The sequence below is a fragment of the Solanum lycopersicum genome, chromosome 9, assembly GCF_036512215.1.
Source record: "Solanum lycopersicum chromosome 9, SLM_r2.1".
NCBI classification, from domain to species: domain Eukaryota; kingdom Viridiplantae; phylum Streptophyta; class Magnoliopsida; order Solanales; family Solanaceae; genus Solanum; species Solanum lycopersicum.
This window is the reverse complement of record NC_090808.1, coordinates 55281131-55299906: the sequence shown is the minus strand read 5'-3', so window position 1 is coordinate 55299906 and position 18776 is coordinate 55281131. Positions and strand designations below refer to the sequence as shown.

The window sequence follows — 18776 nt, the reverse complement described above, 5'->3', positions numbered from 1 at the left end:
AATGCTTACTGTTTATGGTCATAGGAATGAATGATTGTAAACTCACGTGAGGAGTTATGCAGGTTATATATCATCATCAAAACGATGGAAATTGATAAGTGTTTATGCTCTTAGATGTTATGATGATATTCTCACAAGTGCGGGACTTGGTCCTCTGCAGAGTTTGAACTCGTCCAGGCTTCAAATAGTTGGACAGCTGTAAAAGTTGTCCGTGTCAGGAAAGTTGGTGAAGCAACAGAGTACTTCAGCAATCAGGGACGACCATGTGTTTGTTTGATGGGTAATAAATTTTCTTGATATATATCAATCAAACAATAGTAAAATTTATTCATTCAAAAAGAGAAATTTCAAGCTTCAAGGAACATCAAAGGAACTGATCGAAGTGCATTTATTGCTTTTTGTATTTGTTGTATTTGGTTACTTATAATTGTTCTTATATTGTAGAATTCATTTCAATTAAGAAAGAAATGTTTCAAACTTTTGTAAATCATTGTAAGGGCTACAATTAAGGGTAACTTAGGTTCTTACTCTAATTCCATATTAATCAGGTAGGATTCGTATAGAGAGCAGTGTTGTATCTGCTCAGGCTCAACTAAGTGATAGGGAGTATTACTTAGTGGGGAAGAATTAGCAAGCTAATCTCTTGTTGTCACCGACTTTTACTTTTGCTTGTTGAAGATTAGTGAAAGTGGTTTGAAAAGTCCTGTTGAGAACATGTCGTGGTTCTCTTCTCTTGAGCAAGGAGGTTTCCACATAAAATTACTTGTCGATCTTTACGTTTTTGTATTTATTCTTTACTGTCTGATTTTACTGCACCGAGGACTTGGTCACATCAATATACGTGAACGCATACATTCCAACAGAAAGGCTAAATCTAGAATTTAGTATTGCATTACCCAAGTGATTTAAAAACTATCAGTGAAAACCATTTCGAAAACGGAGCTCAAACAAGCCTTACGTCACCATTTTATCAAAACCTTAACCCTTTACAAAAACCTTCAAAGTTTGGCTCAAAACTCATGTTTATACATCAATATCATGAAATCTTTAATGAATAGAAGAGTTAAAAAGAGCTTGAAATTGTTACCCAATCAATAAATCTTGAAAAACCTCTTTGAAATCACCAATCTCGAACGCAAACTCAAGATCACTTACGAGACCATTGTGAACACGACGCCCTGATCGTGAACGTTATCCCCGAATAATATGACTCTCGTGAAAGTGATAGGTCTATCGTGGAAATGAGTAGACCTTCGCAAATGTGAGGATTGAAAACCTCAACCCTCACAAACGCAATCAGGTCTTCGCTAACGTGGATGTTGCAAAAGTGAACAGAACTTCGCAAATGCGCCATACAACAAACACAAAAAATTAGCTAAACATATTAGTCTCCGAAAGGACCTTCAAAATTTGTTTGAAACTCATTACACACAAAAAAATATGCTAGCTCGATATTTCAAACTCAATTGAACCATCAAAATATGAATTTGAGGTCTCCTTGACCTGAAACTCGTGAAAATTTCAATAAACTAACTTAACGCTCAAAAGTGATCAAACTGGCCTCGGAGCCTCCAAAAATCATCTAATGTGTCTTCTAGACCTAAAATCATCCTACAAATTCAATGAAATTGTCGGAATTTCATCCGAGCATTCGAACTTAGAATCTAATCTGAGCACCCAAACTTCCTAACTCAACGCTTCAAATCCACAATATAAGTCTGAATAGAAACTGATGACTCTCCTAGACCAAATTCCACATTCTGGAACTAACCAAATTTCATTCCGAGACTCAAAACTTTGATTGACACAATAAGCCACTTTTAACCAACTTAAGCCTTATAAAACTAAAAACTTCTAAAAATCTCAACAGTGCACTAAACTTTCTAACCCAACTTCACAAACCAATAAGAAAATGAATCGGACAATTATTAAAAGGGGTAAAATGATAATTTTATAAAAAAAATTCCAAAGATAACTTTTCGGATTATTATATTTAGGTAATGAACAAAGGTAAAATCAATGGGGTTTAGCTCGTAAGGTCTAGAATTGTGGAGTAAGTAATTCAATATTGTGTAATTACTTATTTTAGACCCTGACCAATTCAAAGCTTTGGACAAGGGAAGACTCTTACGGATCAACTTGCATTCGGTTCTTCTGTTGAAGTAGGTTATGATTTAATTAGAGTTTAGACTTAATTTATATTCATATTTATAGTCCTAAATTGAATACTTATTAATTGGTCTCCAAACATGCTTGTAATCTATGATATGATTGTTGATGCTTAAAATGTACAAGTTATTAAAGATGAATTAGATTGATTTACTTGTGTTACTAGTGTATTTATAATTGTTATAAACCGAGTTATATTTGGTGAAACTAACCATTTGTTATAATGCGCGAGAAATGTAAAAGTAATTATAACCTTCCTAGTGATGAGTGACTCAAGTTCAACGTGAGGTTCCGTACGAGGTACATATGTTCGAAGAGTCAGATATCATGTTGCTATGATACATGGAATCAGTGCACAAGCCTAAGCAAACAAGTTTAAAAAGCGGTAGATAGCCTGGTTCCTATAGGGCGTGGTCAACAAGATGGTCCCTGCAGATCATAGCTAGATGAAAATAAAAAGTCATTTAGCATGTAACTACACCTTAGTGTTTGATGAGTGAGTTTATTAGTGTAGTATGCCGATGACGAGTTCAGTGAGATTACACTTGTGAGATGAAATTGGACATAAATTCACATATATTGAAATTGTTTCTTCTTGATTTTTCTTGATGCTTCGAGATTGTAGGTGGATGCTTTGAGGCTCCTTTAAAATTTGAATTATCAATTTCGGTTCATTTTTAAAAGCTAAAGTGAGCAGCTATTTGATGACTTGCCCTTTCTGTCACGATGAAGAAATAAATCTTTCATTTATTTGGGTGTAGGTATTCCATTGGAAGAACTCAGTGGATTAACTGTTTACCTTTTGGTTTTTGTCTGTTCAAACAAATTAAAGGAGCTGTAAAGTTACAAAGGGAAGCTAGTTTTAGAGTACTATGTCAGTGAGATGCCTTTCCCACTTTGATGCAACATCATGACAACTGCATTAAAATGGCTGTTTTGAGTCCTCAACTTTTAGATAAACAAGCACGACTTCGAGTGTGTTTGGTATGAAGGAAAATATTTTTCTCAAGTTTGGTTGGGACAAAAATTTTGAAAAATATTTTTCCATATCAACTCATTTTTCTCAAAATTAAGGAAAATAACTTCCCTTCAAAAATTAAGAAAAATATTTTCCAAAACTCTCCTCCAATTTTAAATTACATTTCTTTTGGAAAAACAACAATTTTAAAAAAATCTTTTCAATTTTAAAATTTTATCTTTTTACCCGATCCCTCAACCCCACCCATCCACCACCGGCCAGCCCCCCCAACCCCACCCCCTCCCCAAAAAAACAATTTTGTTTTTTCAAAATATTTTCAACTTCAAATTTTTATTTTTAAACTCCTATCCCCAATCCCCCAAAAAATTAATTTTGTTTTTTTAAAAACGCTATAAACTTCAAAAAAATATTTTTTCACTCCTACACCCTCCCCCTTCCCCTACCCCTGCCCCCCCCCCCCCCCCAAAAAAAAAAATTGTTTTTAAAAAATATTTTTAATTTCATAAATTATATTCTACTCTAGTAAAAATAAAAGTTCTCTCAAAAATGTTTTTCATACATAAATCAAATACTAAAAATCATTTTCGAAAAATATTTTCTACTCACCAATCAAACATGAGAAAATAAGTCCAAAATCTACTTGTTTTTCAGAAAAACATTTTTCATGAAAAACATTTTGCTTCGTACCAAACACACCCTTCAAATCAACACTTTTTTCCATGATTTTTTAAAACTAATAATGGTTGAATCCAAGAGAAAGAAAATTTAATTTTAACATATAGTGATTTTCATGGAATCAAATCAAAAGTTATTAAGTTCAACCAAATTCAACACTCGAAAAGATACCACCAACACCATATATTTCATTTTTGTTTCTTTATACTGAAATTTGACTAGAGACAGCAGAACTACTTTTTTCATTATCAAATCCAGCCCCCACCCCACCCCCTTCATAATTTTTTAATATTTTTCTCAGTGAAGTTTGATACTAAAAATATATTTCATAAAAATAAATTCATTTTTTTCAATTAAGTTGTATCAATTTAACATGACAGTGACTTGAAAATTATTTTTTAGAGATCAATTGGAAAACATATAAAAGTGTATTATTTTTTTGTCGAAACATTTCATTTACTATCTTGAATATTTAGTAGATTTAACACTCTTATAAGATGTAAAAAGTTAGAATTAAGTTTAAACCCACATAAAATCACATATACTCATAACCTGTCACGCCGGTTATTAGTTTTTTTAAGAAACCCACTTCAACTTGCCCCCACACAACCTTAAACCCACACCACTCCACCCCATTACCATCCCTAAATTTGACCTATTATCACCAACTAGTTGCACTGATCTCATTGATGTGCTGTAATATCACTTGTGTATTCCAAGATGATGATGATAATTCAGAATTCAGTGAAAAGTAGGGTAGTGAAGTGAGTTGTAAAGCTTGAAAAACACTGATCAGTGTATAAAGATAAAAATAGCTAACACTGTCAATGTCAGGAGTGACATCTTCACCAACGGATCTTTCTCATTTTTCTTTGTCATTGTTTTCAGCGAAGAGTGAGTCAGTTAATGGACTGCTTCGCTCTTTTTCTCATTGGCCACTTCTTAGATTCTCCCACACTTCTCTCTAAACAAATAAGTAGGAAACTTATCTTACTTCAATTAGTACTAGTTTCAAGATTGACTTCAAAAATAGAAAATTAAGTATATATTTAGATAGAAAGCCTTTTACTATATTAAGCCAATAATGTTCTAAAACCAAATGCCTTATAGAGAAAAAAAAAAAAACAGAATATGAAATTCCCTCTCAAAGTGGGGTAAGCGCTTGTTTGAATGCAAGACTAACATGGAGGTTGATAATAGAAGAAGTTCCTCTAATGTTTACACAAGACCAAAATTAATTCTGTTAAAAGGTCATGTAGATAATGTTAGCTCAAGAAAAATTACAGCATAAACATGCTCAGCCATTTGTTTTCTAATGTTTCATTGTTTTATCAGCTGTGTTTTAACATGATCTAAGTATGAGACTTAACAGAAAACAAGAACCTTAAGACTTTGTTTTCCTCAAAACAACTGTTGTCATGCATAATTTGTAGTCATTTTTTTTAAAGACAAATCAGCTGACCTTCTTTTGCAAGATACGCAAAAGAAAAATCATTTCTCCAGTGGATTAATCCAACAAACTCGAGAAGCAACACAAACATAAAAGACCAGAATTCAACACAGCAAGGTAAGAGACATTCATTTGACACATAATCTCCCAACATTTGAGATTATCAAGCTAGTACCATTAATAAATTAAGGTCAGACAGGAAGAGTGGTGCTCCAAGTAGTAACATTAAGATAAGCTTATACTTGATCAACATGAAAATGTATTTAACCAACCTAAGATTAATCCTATGAGATCTGATCTTCTATGCATTCACAGAACTATAAATCACCTTGTAACTTGCACCGATTGTCCAGCCATGCGGCAGATAAGTCTGCACCATCTGTGAAGGACATAAGATCTTGAATTAAATGACAATGGCATGTTAATTGGTAAAGAAGAAATAATAAATGATAAATGGTCAAGTGAGTTTCTGAAAAACACGATATACATGCACGACACAATGATGCATTATTTTTGCTCTAGACAAATCTTCATAATACTTAAACAATATGACAAAATTATGTCTCGCCTTAACTCAACAAGTGCTCGAGGAATATCAAATGTGGTTATTTATAATTAAATGTGAAGAGATGCATTTGTGTTGATGTGTAGATATGCAACATCATAATCAACTACTCACTTGATGGTTCTTGGAACACTTAACTTAATGGTCACTTAAAAGCTTCCAACTTACACTTTGAAATACACTAATTTTCTCCAAGATATTAACACTAGATTATACAAGCAGCATACTTTCCTTTTTCTCCAAGAATAGGACATGAAGATTTGAGAGCTGCTACATTACACCCAGAACAAAAGCTCTTCTTGCCAGGGTATCACGAATGGAATGAAGGAGGAAATTCAGGTTCTACTATTGATTAGATACTCAATAACAACTGTCTCAATCCCAAACCAGTTGGAGATTTGATTAAATACTCAGTTTAGCAAACTAACATGCATCTTCTAGTACTAAACTCAATATCTCTCTGTAGCTGTCTCCCAGACATTCACGTTGGCTCTTCTAAGCATATATAGTATCAGTTCCATACACTTTAAAAAGCATTCAACTCTATCCCATCATTCGTTATAAGAGATTTTACTTCACGTGTCCTTTCTTCAAGTACTTTATCGGCCTTGTAATTTTTCCAGTGACAATTTCACTTCATCTCCCTTCATTTAATTATCAATTTGTTCGGATGGATGGTCTGATACTAAAAGCTGATCAGTGATAAATATAATGAGAACATCTAGTCATGGACCAATACTCTTGAAATCATTTAATTCTGGTGGAACTGTCAAGGATGATGAGTATTTTGCTAAGTTGTTTGTTAAAGCCATAGAAGATGTTAATCCACAAAATGTAGTTCAAGTTATCACCGATGTAATTAGGAATCTGTAACTTCTTGTGGCAGGTTCTGGTTTTTGTTTTGGAACAGAATACAAGTTGTTACCGTCTCAAACAAAAGACGAAGTTATCACCGATGATGCAGGAAATATGAAACTTGCTTGTTCTATTTTTGAACAAACTTTTCCTCACATATATTGGACACCAAGTGTCATTCATTGCCTAAATCTTGCTTTGAAAAGTATGTGTCAACCTTTCTAAAAGTCACCTCACTTCTCAAGTTGTGAATAAATACTAATATTGATTGGTGAAGTGAGTAGCTTAAAATTTTGTGGTGAATCATGAGTTGGCGCATGCCATTTCCCAAAAACTATTCGGAACTATCTTTGTTAGAAGTTGCCGAAACTATTTGCTTCCCATATTATCACAACTTCTTGTATTCATCAAGTAAAATCGTCATTGGAAAAAAAGGTGATGGATGACAAATGGAAAAATTACAAGGGAGATAAAGTAGTTAATGCAAGGGTGTGAAATAAAATCCCTTGTGATGGATGATAGTTGGTGGGATAGACCTGAATCTTTTAAAAGTGTATGAAACCGATATCTATGCTTAGAAGACCCGACCTTGATTGCCTGCAATTGCACCTTATTTTCTGACATGTGGGATACAATAAGCGAAAAGGTAAAGGTGATTGTATTTGAGCATGGGGAAAATGGTCAATAGGAAATTCTTTGAGAAAATTCAAGAAATCTCGTGGTTAGGTGGAATAAAAGTAATATTCTATTGCATTGTATGACACATTTCCTTGGTTTCCGAATACTACCATGAATCTTGGCTTCAAAGTGAAAGCAATGGGATAAGAAGACTTGTTCCCCTAATGAAGATAGAGAGATTTCCTTGTATAGAATCAAATGCTTTCAATTATTAAAGATCCAAATGATTCAAAGCAAATATTCTTTCGAGCAAGGGGCATTTTGTAGAGGAAATGGTCACTTTAGTGAGCCTTATGTAATTGATGCTATATGGGGTATGCGGAGCCTCTATCTTAGTGGGCTAACCATGGTATAAATGCTCAACTTTTACAAAGTTTGACTTACAAATTGCTTTCCTGGTTGGCTTCTTCATCTTGTTGTGAAAGGAATTGGAGAACTTTTTCATTAATTCATAGCATCAAGAGAAACAAGTTGGCTACTTCAAGGATTGAAGATTTTTTTGTTGTGCATCATAATCTCTGCTTGTTGTCTCAAAGAAAAGAAAAATAACAAGTGATCCAAGCAACAATTGGGATTTAGATAAGTTTTTTGATATTTTTCGAGTCTTTTTCTAATATGGTAAGTTTCTTTCACAATAACCTAAAAATCATTTGATATTGTATTAGGTAGAGAATATTTTAATATTGATGAAAGTATCAATGATTTTGTTGAATTGTCAATTGACGAACCTCCACTAGAAGGAGTCCTCCTTGAAAATGAAGTTGAAGATTTGGAAAATGACATGGAAGATATTGAGAAAGATGGCCTTTGAATTGAATGTACTCATATAGATGCCTGAAGTATAACTTAGTTTATAGTTTAAATGTGCATGTTATGTACTTTTTTGGTCTAAGAACTTGTGAACATGGAGTAGACGTACAAATTTTTGTGATCATTTGACTATATTAATTTAAATAGCTAATAATTTTAAATTTATGACTTTGACTCTCTTGACTTTTCTTTAGTCTATTTGATTCTATAACTTGGGTAACTTCTACCGACTAATGTATGTTCCATTTGACTTATATCTCTGACTCTTAACTCTTCTTTTAACTTTTATTTGTTATATTTTGATAAGGTTATAAGATCTTAATACTTTGTTCATCTGTTGTGTGAGTTAAAGGAAATTGGATGAATCATGCCCTTTTGGAGAGGTCTACATGCTTGCAGCCTACCTATATATTAATTATTGAGTATAAAAGACTCAATTGCTAGTTACTACACTCTACAAGGCACAAGTTACATCTAACTTTTCCACAATGTCTCATAGAATAAGAGTAAATTCAGGGTAAAAGTACTTTAATTTGACAATGTCACAGAACATCATCTGGTCATGGAACAAATTTGGAAAGACAAAATACCTCTGAAGGTGGCATGCTTGTCATGGCTGTTAGTAAAGAAGGCTGTTTTGACACATAAAACCTGAGAAAGAGGAACATTTTAGTTAGACATTGTTGTTTGTGTGGAGAGGCAGCTGAGACAGTGAGACACTTCTTGTGTTACAGAATCACAGACCAACTATGGAAGATTTTCATCAATCTCAGAGGCATAAGATGGACAATGCCTAGCAAGATAGATAGTTGACACTCTCTCTAGTTTGGAGGAAGCTGGGATTAGAGCCAATAATAGGAGCTATTGGAGAACAATCCCAGCCTGCATTTGGTGGACTCTTTGGAAGAAGAGGAGTGTAGATGTTTTGAAGACAGTAGTAGAACAATACAGAAGATTAAAACATATTGTATTTTGCTTTTGATATTACCAGTATGAAAGGCAAAAATTAATTGTATTTTGCTTGTGTTTTTGGTATACAAAGAACTCTCCTATAGATGCAGAAGATATCCTAGAATTTTTAAGAATCATGCTAGGAAGAGAAGTTCTTCGTTCTTTCCTAAATATTTACTTGTTGTAAAAGAGTTTTAGCACTACCTAAGTGCTGGTTTATAATACAAATGTTACCTCATAAAAAAGTTATGGACTAAAAATTATCCATCTAATTTTGAAATATAACACATGACATGATAATCTTTTACAGGTTTTCGATAAACGTCTGCCTCAACACTAGGCATTTAGTCGTCTGGCTTACAAATACTAACTTCAGTGATAAAGTCAGACTTTAACTGACATTGTCTTCCACCAGATGAGAGGAAGCATGAAAGCTACTCCCCTACTAGCAACAAAATACTATCTTCACTTTGAAAGCAATGAAGCACTGAAATCATTATTTGAGTAAAAAAGTAAAGAAACAAAATTAGCAGAAAAAATTTCAAGGCTAAAGGTCCAAGAACATTGAAACCGTCTTTCTTTGAGATGACTTTTCCCCTTGAACCTTTGTCACTAGTAGGGATGTACAAGTCAAACCAAATCAAACCCCCAAAAGAAAACGATTTGTGGTTTGGTTTGGCGTTGGAAAAAAACTAACCACTCTTGATTTGGTATTCGAAGAAAAAAAAGTCAAATCGAACCCAAACCAAACCGACATAATATAAATATATAATTTTATTTATCATAAAAATATTATTTATAATCTACTTTGTTTTATATTTTTAGTTAGTTTATAGTTTAATGTTTATATATATTATTTCAAATTTGGGTTTGTTAAACGTCGTATATATATTATTTTGTACTAAGATCAGAAGTTACAATAATATTGTTATAGCTTTCAAATTCAAAGTTATCAATTTACTTTGTAAATATCTCATTTTGTATTCAGTTTGATTGTAGCCTTTGATCTTTATTAATTTAACATACCGAACCTTCATATATAAAAAAAATATTTGTACTCATGTGAACTTTATCGTCTTTTTGATGATTTCTATTCATTTACCATTTTTTAAGCTTAGCTTATCACACGTGTAAGTGAAAATATATTTGATCTCTTTTTCAAACACAATATAGTTGTAAAAAAACCGAAACCGAAAACCGACTTTAGGTGGTTTCAAGATTTAATAAACCGACATAATTGATTTACATATTTTTTAATGAAAAAACAAATCAAACCGACCCATGTACACCACCCTAGTCACTAGGAACAAATTTAAATGGAGGCAAGTCTCAGGTAGATTCTAAAGTCAGTTGGAAAGAAGTGAATTATTTCATTTATGTCATCCCTCTCCTTCCCCAACCCAAGATTCTCTTGAAAGACAAAAGAGGAACTTTTTTTGGTTTGATGAACATGGTGTCTGGACCAGCTTTTGCGCACCTTGACTAATTCATAAGATACCTACCACCGACTACCACCAACAAGTACCAGGTACCTTTGTCCACCGAGGCTAATACTGATGGGAAGAATCACCTAGTGATTTTTGATTCTGCTAGGAATTGAACCTGAGAAACTTATTGACCACTAGGCCACACCCTTGGATGCACAAAAGAGGAACAGTTGGTAACGGTGAGAGCCATGTATATATAGTGTTTGGCCTAGTGGCTTACTTTCTGCGTATTACATGGCTCTCACCGTTACCACTAGGCCAAACACTCTATATATACATGACTCTCAATGTTACCAATTGTTCCTCTTTTGTGCATCCAAGGGTGTGGCCTAGTGGTCAATAAGTTTTTCTCAGGTTCAATTCCTAGCGGGACAAAAATCACTAAGTGGTTCTTCCCAATTCCCACCAGTCCTAGGCCTTGGTGGACAAAGTTACCTGGTACTTGTTGCTGGTGGGAGGTGGCAGGTATCCTATGAATTAGTCGAGATGCGCAAAAGCTAGTCCAGACACCATGTTCATCAAACAAAAAAAAAGTCCCTCTTTTGCCTTTCAAGAGAATCTTTCTGGGCAGGGGAGGGACAATAATTCACTGCCTTTGAACTGGCTTTAGAATCTACCTGAGATTGCCTCCATTTAAATTTGTTCCTAGTGAAGTGACTAAGGGAGGTGTACATGCGCCGGTTTGGTTTGGTTTTTCATTAAAAAATATCTAAACCAATTATGTCAATTTATTAAATCTAGAAACCAAATCAAACCACATAAAGTTATTTTTTTGGTTTCAGCTCAAGTCAGTTCTTTCGGGTTTTTTACAACTATACTGCGTTTGAAAAAGAGATCAAATATATTTTCACTTACGTGTGATTAACTAAACTTAAAAAATGTTAAATGAATAGATATCATCTAAAAGACGACAAAATTCACATGAGTACAAATATTTTCTACATATGAAGGTTCGGTATGTTAAATTAATAGAGATCAAAGGCTACAAACAAAATGAATACAAAACAAGATATTTACAAAGTAATTGTTAACTTTGAATTTGAAAAACTATAACGATATTATTGTAACTTCTGATCTTAGTAAAAAATATATACAAAGTTTTACAAGCCCAAATTTGAAATAGTATATATAAACATTGAAAACTATAAACTAACTAAAAATATATTAATAGAGTAGATTATAAATAATATTTTATCTATAAATAAAATAAAATTATATATTTATATTATGTCGGTTTGGTTAGGGTTCGATTTGACTTTTTTTTCTTCGAATACCAAACAAACCAAGAGTGGTCAGTTTTTTTTCCAACGCCAAACCAACAAAACCAAACCACAAATTAATTTTTTTTATTTGATTTGGTTCGTCGGTTCGGTTTGACTTGTACACCCCTAATCTTAAGGGTCCACTATGAAACACTTCCGCTTTTGCAACTAATATTTGCATCAATTTGTTTGAAGAGACATCAATTAACCTGACAGGTTGAATGAAGATAATTTTGGCAATCCAAAGCCAAATGGAATCAGGCAATTGCAATTTGAATCACCAAGATAGTAAAAGCAGTTAAGCACAAAATCACATTGTAAAAATATCTAACTGATATTCACTGCATCCATAGATTTGTCATTTATGACGGCAAAATTTTCCCATTATCATATCTCAAATTTGCTAGATACTTGTATGCTTTTAAATATTTCAATCACATGTTTCATGCATTTAGTTTAGATATTCCTCTGTACACTCTACATTCCCTTAGATAATCAAGCTAGGGACACCAGCTCACTTACTTCCCATTTTTGAATATCTTCCCTTGCAAATCTCAGATATTCTGTTTCACTTTCCGTTTTCCAACTGTATTTCCTACATTGCTTCTTTCTTTCTGTTTTCCTAGAGATTGCACTAATTTTTCACGTGCGCTGTTGTGCGGATAAAGTCTTGGGTGCGCAACCAGCGTGCAGCAAGGTAGTAGTCGTTGCCTCAGTGCGCCAACATGCAGTCGACGCGCTGCTCGTGCACACAATATAGCGTCTAGTAAAATGGGCATAACTTAGTGTACAAATATCGAATTTACAAACAGTTTGATGTATTAGAAACTAGACTAAAATACCTTTAATTTGACAAGTCATGGCTCATCTAACTCTTTATTTGTTGAGAGACATGGTCGTTTGAAGCTGACCCTTGCATGAACTCTTGCGAAAAACATAACTAGTAGAAAGGATTTGAACTTGGCTTGGGGTTTAAGGTACCCTATGAGCCTAAAACACATATAATAAACTTATCACACTTGGTAAACGACCTTAACATCTATGTACATCTTAGAAATTATCAGGTTCGGGCCTGTACGCATATAGAAAATGGTTCAAATCTTTGCTTGGAAGTTGCAGGGCATTACAATGACCTTAGATAAGAAGGCGGGGAATACAAATTAGGGTAGAAGGTTAGCATGTAAGAGTGCGTCCATACTAGTAGTCATAGAACTAGACTTGTTGTTTCTTGTTCTTTGATTTTTGTAAATATCTGTGGTTTCTTGTATTTAGTTGTAGTTCGATTATAGTGTTATTTGTTGTAGTGTTATTATGCTACTATCTGCTCTGTTTGTTAGTCTAATTTGACTCGGCACAGAGTATAAGAAAGAAAGAAAGACTTTTAAAACTTGTGGTCTAAAATGAAATGATGGAAATTTGTGTGACTATAAATCATTTCATTAAGAGTTAAATGGACATTTAAAGTTAAGTTGTTACTTGAGATAGAAATGTGTCATTCTTTTTAGGAGTGACTAATAAGGAAAAGTAAGTCATATAAATTGGAACAGAGGGAGTATTATTTATTGAATTTTGTACTTCAATTACGTCTTTTTCTAGATTGTTTTTGTCTTTGAAGCAAATGTCCATCGGAAACAACTTCTCAACCTGACCTCTTAAGACAGATGTAAGGTCTACGTACATTCTACCCTCCCGAGACCCCATTTTGTGGAACTACATAGGGCAGGTTTTTGTTGTTGTTGTTGTTGCTGCATTAGGTACTCATGCTAGGGACACGAGCACACTTGCTTCCAGTTTTTATAGCTACACCTGCAAATTACATCTCAGTTCACTGACATTATTCAACTATATTTCCTACATTGCCTTAGAATCTAGATACTCCTGCTAGACATACATGCAAACTTAAGATCTGTTCTTATATGGGTATTGCTCAGTTGCATTAAATAGGTTTTATGGTCAAGTTAAGATAAATGAAATGACTACTGGCCTTAAAATCAAATTGGTGTATGAAATTTCTAGTAGATTTTATTAAAAAGCCAGCTCGATTAGAAGCAGAACAATACCAGATTATCAATTCCAGTGATGCAGGTATAGTAGAAGTTGTCACATGACACGCCAAATTTGCAAATATGTTCCCTTTTCTTGATGAACAAAAGCATTTCCAATCAACAATTAGTTTCATCTAAAATTTTGCTCGGCTTGCAGTTTTTATCATCATAAATGAAAAAATTTACATATTCTGTTTTATTTTATTTAAGTGCCTTCAAATATGCATAGCAGAAACAGGAAGGCACATTTGAATGTTGCTAATAGCTGAGCCACTTTTCTTGCACTGAATGGTTATAAGGTAAAAGTAAGAAAAAGATGAAGGAACTCTATTGCACAAAATTTGTGTACGAAGTTGCTCACTAATAGAAATCACAAATAGCATTCCAGGAAGAACAAATGAATATATACCTGATAACTAGTGACATATCCAAAGGAGATACTAATTGTGATCCTCAGAAATTGTAGGTGATACATCCGTTGTTCTCTTTGCTTCAGACATCTCAACTTCGCATGCAGCAACATCTGGTGAATTTTCACTTTCCAATCTCATCTGTTTGAGCTTATCTAATTGTATAGCACGTAGCTCATATCTGATCATCAACATTAATAGAACTTTAACTTCTTCGGTAAGTTCAAGCACAACAGCATTTGCAAAGTTAGTACACGGAACTTACTTGGCAACAAAATCCTTAACGAGAGCAAAATATATTGTCCAAAATTGGTGATCCTTTAAAAAACGCGGACATAATTTGAACCTCAATTGTGAGAGTTCCTGAATGTTGCAATGAAGTGAACAACTGATTTGAGAAGATAATGGATAGGAGTGAAGACAAGCAACCACAACTAAATGCCAACTGATATAGCTGATGCAGGCGCGTAACCCAATATGACTAAATCCACAAAAATAATATTTTTTCATCTACTGGAAAATGCATGAACAAAAGTTAACCTCACAGTAGAAAATAAATCTCCAGAGAGAAACAGTAACGCACAGGTGTGTAACAGGAAGTAGGAAGAGAATACATGCAAGCTGATGAAACCAACACCGGTCTCTCAGATATAGCCAAAAACTGGTAGAAACAGGCATATAATTACTGAACTCCACTCAAGATACTACTTAGGGGAAAGACTGCTGGATCACCTATATTATGCAACAAAAAGACCGAAAAATTAAGTCATGTATTTCTTTTTCTTCATATTTTGGTTGTTTATGTGACATGTATTTGGGCACCCAAGGGTGTAGCCTAGTGCTCAATGAAGTGGTTGAGACTGAGGTCTCAGGTTCAAATCACAGGGGAGACCAAAACACGAGGTGATTCTTCCCATCTGTCATAGCCTTGGTGGACAAAGTTACCTAGTACATGTTGTTGGTGGGAGGTGACAGGTATGTCGTAGAATTAGTCATGGTGCATAAAGCTAGCCTAGCCACCAAGGTCATAAAAAAAATGTTACATGTATTTGGCAGCTTCACATGCCACCATTTTATCAAGTTATGACATGTTGCTAGCCTAGTAGATTGGTGTTGGGATCTTCTTCTAGGGAGATGACTGAAATTCCCTACTACACCAATGGTCAACATCAACCTATCTATGAAAGAAGTTTTGTTAACGCGAAACGACATGCTCGGTGTTAAGAAATGGACACTAGGCCTAACTTAACTTAATTGCAAAAGAAATGTTGAGGAATACCTAAAACCAATGAAGAGACTACAACTTATACACTTAACCAATGTGAGATTCTAATAACTTTGACATGCCTCGGTCCTCAATCATCTAATAATATCAATTATGGGTCTGACTCTACACCATGTAAACAAAAATGGATAATCAGCTTAACTCAACCTCAAAAGTTGTTTGAGGTGGATAGGATAACCCAAATCTATATAAAAAGAGTACAAACTCATACATCCAATCTTTCACTCAAAAAATTGGTGATAACTTTTAACATTACCTTTATCAAAAAAAATAAAAATTGGCAGTAAATTTGACCCCTATTAAACATATCCATAGGTTTGTAGCCACCACTTAATAATTCATAGTCTCAAATAGACATAAAACAAGTGTAAGAACCTGGCCTGAGATATTTAGTCTAGTCACTCTAGTAAACAAAATAAACTGAAAACTAGGTTAAGGGTCTTTGTATTGTCTCATACTACAGTATAAAACTAAACCTTTTACGCAATTGCTTACTCCCTTATTTCCTTTTCACATGGAAATCTTTCCTTTCCGGTTGATGCTAGAAAGAAATACACTTTCTTATGTTTCTTCTAACATTCTCATTTTAATCTTAATGATATCTAATTACAGGAATTGATATGAGTTGTTGAAAGCCCTACTAGATACTAGGTATGTTAAATACATTTCAAGGTCATTTGGTAGGATGCATTAGAAAAAACAATATATGCATTAGCTTTGTGCATTATTAATATCTTGTTTGATACACTTTTTCAATCTATGCATATGCTCTATTTGGTATAATTCCATGTATAACTAATACAAGTCAAACCATAGTATTAGCAATGCAAGGTTTTTAATGCATGCATTAGAATGATTTAAAACACAGTTACCCCTCAAAATGCAGTAGGTCTTCTGTGTATGTATTTATTACACATAATTTTCATATTTTAGAGAATCAAACATCAGTACCTCTTGAAATCTATGAGAAATGGTCAAAATGTAAACTAAACCAAGTGAGTCTACTTCAATAAACTCAAAGGATGAATCATATTGAAAAAGCAATAAGAACCCTAGTTTTACAACATCCAAAATGCAATTCCTATATCTTCCTTCAAGTCAGTTTATAAAAAAACCCTAAAGAGAACAGAAAAGGAAAATACAAAAGAAGGTAAGAGCAAATGTATAGAATGAAAGAGAAGTAAAGACCTTGAGTTTGGAGAGAACAAGCAAAGCATGACGTTGTTGCCAATCAGATAGATCTCTCCGTACATTCTCGGGAGTATCTCCATCGTCCTCATTTGGGAGAGAGAAGTTTCGAAAGGTGTCAATGGAGAAGGATTTGATAAAATCGACTAATTGATCACTGACGCCGTAGAGTAGTTCGTCGTCCGGTTGAGCAGTGACAGTTGTGGTAGTGGTCTTTGTAGTTCTAGAAAGGCTTCGTCGGAACCATGAATACACATCCATCTAGGCTAACCCTAATCAATCTACCACTCGCTCGATCACTCATGATGAATACTAATCAACTTCATTTCCCCGCTCAAAGTTCTCTTCTCTGTATCTGAATTTTCAACCGAGTCCCAAACCTCAGAATTGGCCACAGGGATGTAGCTTATTTCATTTCTTTCTCGGTATTGACGGCTAACAAATTATATCATATTATTATAATATATAAATGATAGGAATAAGTAATCTCAACCATAACAATTAAATAAGATACAAATATTTTATTTTATCATTATTTATTTTTATTTCTCACACTAAGCGATTCCTAAAATTATAAAAGCATTCATTACACAATGAACATATATAAAAGGGAAAATAATCAAATATGCCCCTAAAATATGTGAAAATGTCTAGATATACCCTGTTTGAAATTTGGCTTATCCGTGTTTTCGCCGTCCAACTTTTCGCCTATATGCCTTTATAAATGTTAGTTGCTTTGCTAGAAATAACCAATTTATTTTTCCTTTCTTTGAATAACAAATGGAATTGTCATATCCGTCTTAATTACCACATGACATTTATTTATGGAAAAAGGGTCAAAATATCCTTTTAAATTATCCGAAGTAGGTCATATTAACCCTTACATAATATCTCAACTCAAAATTACCCTTCCCGTCAATCTATTGGGTCAAAAGTATTCTTCATGTAATTGAAAATTGTTAAATGTCACGTGGATGTCATATTGCACAAACAATAGGATTGCACTCCCACATACACTAAATAGAAAAGGATAAAAAAATACCCTTAAACTATCTGAAATAGCTTATATTTGTCCTTACTATATTTCGACTCAAGACTACCCTTTCCGTCAAACTATTGGGTCAAAAGTACCTTCTTATTAACAAAAGTTATTAAATGCCAAGTGGATGTCACATTGGATGTCAATAGGGTTCCACTGCCACATAGACTAAATCTCTAAATCCTAATTACTCTTTTCGCCCCTCATTTTATTATTTTTTAGAAACGATTTCACCCCTTCTCCCTCATTTCGCGGTTAGGATTTCACAGTTTTCTTTGTGGCTGGGTTTTAAAGTGGATATTCATGGTTATAGGTTAGTAAATATTTTTTCTTATTTTATTATGTTTATGATGTCAAAGTATAATAGTTAGGATTTCACAACTTTCCCCTCATTTCACGGCAAGGGTTTCATAGCTTACTTCGGGATTGGGTTTCAAAGTGAATATCCGTGGTTGTAGGGTTAGTACATCTTTTTCCTCATTTTATTATGTTTACGATTTTAAAGTATGATAGTTAGCATTTCACGACTTTTCCCTCATTTCGCGGCTAGCTTTCTTTGGGACTGGGTTTCATAGTGGATATCTGTGGTTGTAAATATAATAAAATAATAAAAAAGATTTACTAACCTACAACCATGAATATCCACTTTGAAATCCAGCGATAAAGAAAATTGTGAAACCCTAACCGCGAAATGAGGGAGAATGGGCGAAAACATTATTGGAAAAAATGAAATAAGGGGAAAAAGTAATTAAGATTGGGAAAAAGGACACATATACCCCCGAACTATTGTAAATGGTAAGCAAATACCCTCTATGATACTTTTGGGAGATTGGTGCCCCTGTCGTCTAAAAGTAGAGTATATATACCATTTATTATAACGGACATCCACATGTCATAATCTTATCCGCCGATCTGACATTTATCAATG

The 18776-nt window shown here is 33.8% G+C and overlaps 1 protein-coding gene across 7 annotated transcripts; it reads right to left on the bottom strand.

The window, feature by feature from the left end:
- Positions 1 to 5404: 5404 nt before the first annotated feature.
- LOC101256705 (uncharacterized) lies at positions 5405 to 17354 on the bottom strand. 7 transcript variants are annotated; one of them, XR_011211455.1, is made up of 7 exons: positions 16810 to 17354; positions 14602 to 14699; positions 14336 to 14517; positions 12724 to 13687; positions 12404 to 12644; positions 8772 to 8832; positions 5405 to 5652 (listed from the first exon to the last, which is right to left on the bottom strand). XR_011211455.1 is itself a non-coding variant. In XM_069288769.1 (4 exons), the coding sequence occupies exons 1-3, from the start codon at positions 17068 to 17070 to the stop codon at positions 14367 to 14369; spliced, it is 657 nt and encodes a 218-aa protein (XP_069144870.1). In that variant the 5' UTR covers positions 17071 to 17354; the 3' UTR covers positions 5405 to 5652; positions 14336 to 14366. The 7 variants fall into 7 exon arrangements, 2 of the variants coding, with proteins under 2 accessions (XP_069144870.1, XP_004247087.1); XR_011211456.1 differs by lacking the exons at positions 8772 to 8832; positions 12404 to 12644; XR_003248119.2 differs by lacking the exons at positions 8772 to 8832; positions 12404 to 12644 and having other exon boundaries at positions 12724 to 12871.
- Positions 17355 to 18776: the final 1422 nt, after the last annotated feature.

Coding starts and splice junctions, on each gene's coding strand:
- LOC101256705 (XM_069288769.1), bottom strand. CDS start 17,070: ATGGATGTGTATTCATGGTTCCGACGAAGCCTTTCTAGAACTACAAAG. Junction 14,847..16,809: donor TTGTTCTCTCCAAACTCAAG/GTCTTTACTTCT, acceptor ATTTTCCAGTAG/ATGAAAAAATATTATTTTTG. Junction 14,518..14,601: donor GTTAAGGATTTTGTTGCCAA/GTAAGTTCCGTG, acceptor GTTGATGATCAG/ATATGAGCTACGTGCTATAC.